This window comes from Limulus polyphemus, unplaced genomic scaffold (genome assembly GCF_000517525.1).
Source record: "Limulus polyphemus unplaced genomic scaffold, Limulus_polyphemus-2.1.2 Scaffold3673, whole genome shotgun sequence".
NCBI classification, from domain to species: domain Eukaryota; kingdom Metazoa; phylum Arthropoda; class Merostomata; order Xiphosura; family Limulidae; genus Limulus; species Limulus polyphemus.
The window spans coordinates 91,470-94,994 of NW_013669283.1; the positions used below are offsets into that span (position 1 = coordinate 91,470).

General features: G+C 34.9%; 1 protein-coding gene across 1 annotated transcript in view; it reads right to left on the reverse strand.

The window, feature by feature from the left end:
- LOC106469828 (venom carboxylesterase-6-like) overlaps positions 1-3,525 on the reverse strand; it is a 50,676-nt gene that overhangs the window by 27,181 nt on the left and 19,970 nt on the right. The window contains exon 4 of the mRNA XM_022398388.1: positions 703-888. Within this exon, the coding sequence (XP_022254096.1) occupies positions 703-888 (186 nt within the window). The remainder of the gene's footprint in view (positions 1-702; positions 889-3,525) is intronic.

The window sequence follows — 3,525 nt, forward strand, 5'->3', positions numbered from 1 at the left end:
GCCATGCCGGGCCTACAACACTAGAATCTGGGTTTCGATTCCCGTGGTGAGCAGAGCACAGATAACCCATTGTGTAGCTTTGTGCTTAAATAAAAAAGGCCTGGCATGGCCAGGTGGTTAAGGTGCTCGACTCGCTGTCTGAGGGTCGCGGGTTCGAATCCCCGTCACACCAAACATGCTCGCCCTTTCAGCCGTGGGGGCGTTATAATGTGACGGTCAATCCCACTATTCGTTGGTAAAAGAGTAGATAGTCCTCGTGTAGCTTTGCGCGAAATTCAAAAACAAACAATCTAGTGTTGTAAGTCCGCAGACATACCGCTGTGCCACTGGAGGCAAATCTAATGAAGAAAAACATTCGAAAAAAAGTTTATTAGCTTAGTATCAGAAGACTCGGGTTCAACGTTATCTACAAATGTATATGTATATATTATTAATCAATAAAATCCCACTAATAAAACTCGACAAAAAAGGGGGTAAAGGGGTACAATAATAGAGGTTTGATTTTCATGTACATAAAAATGAGATTCTGCAGTGGTTCCAAAATTTATTTGACCGTCCGTCCCTTCCTCTAAAAACAGAAAAAAATATTACTATAACTAAAATTAACCTTAGGTGAGGAATAACTTGAATAGAAATATCAATTTTGAATTGCAGTGGCGGTTTAGTTTTATTATGTGTATGTTCGTAAACAAAACTATTTACCTCTCGAAGATTCTGAAACTATGTGAAAAGTAACCGAAGCACCCCCTGCATCGTGGCCGAAAACTGTGACTTTTGCCGGGTCTCCACCGAAAAATTGAATATTTTCTTTAACCCATTTCAATGCCATCTGCTGATCTTTGAGGCCAAAGTTACCAGGAGCTTCTTCGTCATCAGTACTTAGAAAACCTGAAGGGATTAAAACCTTGATTAAACTACACTTCATCAGTTTAATCTTGTTCACATCATAACAATTTGTTATTCGTGCAATTTGATTATGTAAACAACTACTACTATGTCTGATTAGTCCTGGTATTGGGCCAAAAGCGTCATCGGTATTAGATACAGCAGACATAATGTGATTATACATTCTTCTTTATCTTTATATATAAGTTCTTATAGTTGCTGTGAAGATCGACATCAGGATATACATTAACTCGAGAAAATAGCGTGAGCTAATTTAGCATATCTATACATTAAATTCAAACTTCTCTCAACTAAAAAAGATGATCACAAATTAATTTTCCAATTTGTTACGGAATTAAAAATGGCGAAAAAGTGCTTCATAAAAGAAGTATTAGTTCAAGCAGCAAATCAACTGAAAATTGTTATCAAATAATAATAAAGTTAGGGTTACGTTTCAACTCTTCGTTTCAATATATGATCAATGATTATTCTTTCAGATTTTAATTAATTATCACTAAAAATAAATTTATAGTGTCCAATCAGACGTGCAACGTCATCACATTCTTCAGATTTCTGGGAAAGCAACAAGTTTCCAAAGGTTTATTTTTGGTATATAATTTTATATACATATATGTATGTGTTTCACTGAAATTTGTAATCACCGAAGGCATGAATATTAAGTATAGTATAATTGCTACATTACTTCAAAAATATACACGCTTAATTAATAGCCTCTGCTAATTATAAAGGTACACAGCTGATAGACGAGAATAGTCGTGTTAGCGTCTACTAATATACACACATATATAAACACAGTTGATGGACGAAAATCACCATGTTAGCCTATACTAATACATACACACACATATATAAAACACGGTTGATGGACGAGAATCACCATGTTAGCCTATATTAATACATACACACACATATATAAACACGGTTGATGGATGAGAATCGCCATGTTAGCCTATATTAATACATACACACACATATATAAACACGGTTGATGGATGAGAATCGCCATGTTAGCCTATATTAATACATACACACACACATATATAAACACGGTTGATGGATGAGAATCGCCATGTTAGTCTATATAATACATACACACACATATATAAACACGGTTGATGGATGTGAATCACCATGCTAGCCTATATTAATACATACACACACACAAAAATTAACACGGTTGATGGACGAGAATCACCATGTTAGCCTATATTAATACATACACACACATATATAAACACGGTTGATGGACGAGAATCACCATGCTAGCCTATATTAATACACACACACACATATATAAACACGGTTGATGGATGAGAATCACTATGTTAGCGTCTACTAATAAACACAGTTGATGGACGACATCACCGTATTAGCCTCTACTAATATGCAGACACATACATACAATTAATATATGAGAATAGTTATGCTATTCTCTAAAAAAAGCACAGTTTCTGTATTCTAAAAAAACACGGGGTTGTTGAGGGCACTTAAAAAAAGATCATGATATATAAAGATGATACAGAATAAAATCTCTTTTTTTATAGTTTTATTCTCTTCTAGCAAACAGTTTTCAACCATCTATATGTAACCACTTTTCTTGTATAAGTGAAAATCATTCAAGCCAATGTCATGGAATTATTAAGAAACGAATGATTTATTGTGGTCAATAATCACTAGACGATTGTAGTCGGCTATTTGCAATTTTTTTACTTCAGAGTTTAAAAAAATCATAAAGATCATTTGAAAATCTAGCTGTTACAACGGCTAAATCTATAGAGCTAATCTCTTCTGTTAGTCCTCAGAAAATTTTATTAGTCTAGAACAATCTTCTTTTTTTATTTTAATAAGAAAAGTTGGACCAACTCAAAAGCTTAGCAGATATGAAATCTTCAACAGGCAATTGCAGTTCATTGAAATTCTCAAAACTTCTGTCTACTCTGCCTGAAGGTACACTTAAACAACTTGAAAGCATGTTTAAAACTGGCTGGTACAATAAACTATTCCACTCGCTGCTCGCCACGTGATATCAGTTTCCCAAAATATTTGTTTCTTTGTTTAAAAATCAAAGCTTCTATATAGACTATGTACACTGTACCCACCGCATATCGAACCCCAACTGTTAGCGTTATAACCCATCAAGCTTACCGCCGGGTCATGGGAGGGTTCTCAAAAGAACAGCTTCCTTCTACATGGGGAGGGGTGTAATAAAATCTAGCTATTCCCAGTTTTCGGGGTTTTTATTTTATTTAATTTATTATTATTGTTACGTCTCTGGTCGTTTGTTAATTTCCGGTATAAATTCTTCCAGAGGAACTTCAGTGATACAAGTCCTTTCTTAAATAAAACTAGTTTATTCTTTCTCAATACAACTTTGCAATACACAGAATTTCCACAGTCACTTTAACTTAAACACACGCTATAATTCACAACGATTCACGCACTTTACTTACGGTCAATCAATTATCTGTTTCTATATCTGTCTATCTGCAATTATATCTCCGCTTTATTTGCCGGGCTTATATATAAAAAAGAGGGTGCCTAGAATAGACTAGAGTTGCCAGGAAAAGTCATGATCCTTCTAGAAACGCATGACGTGTTACCAGCGTCCCGTGACTTCCG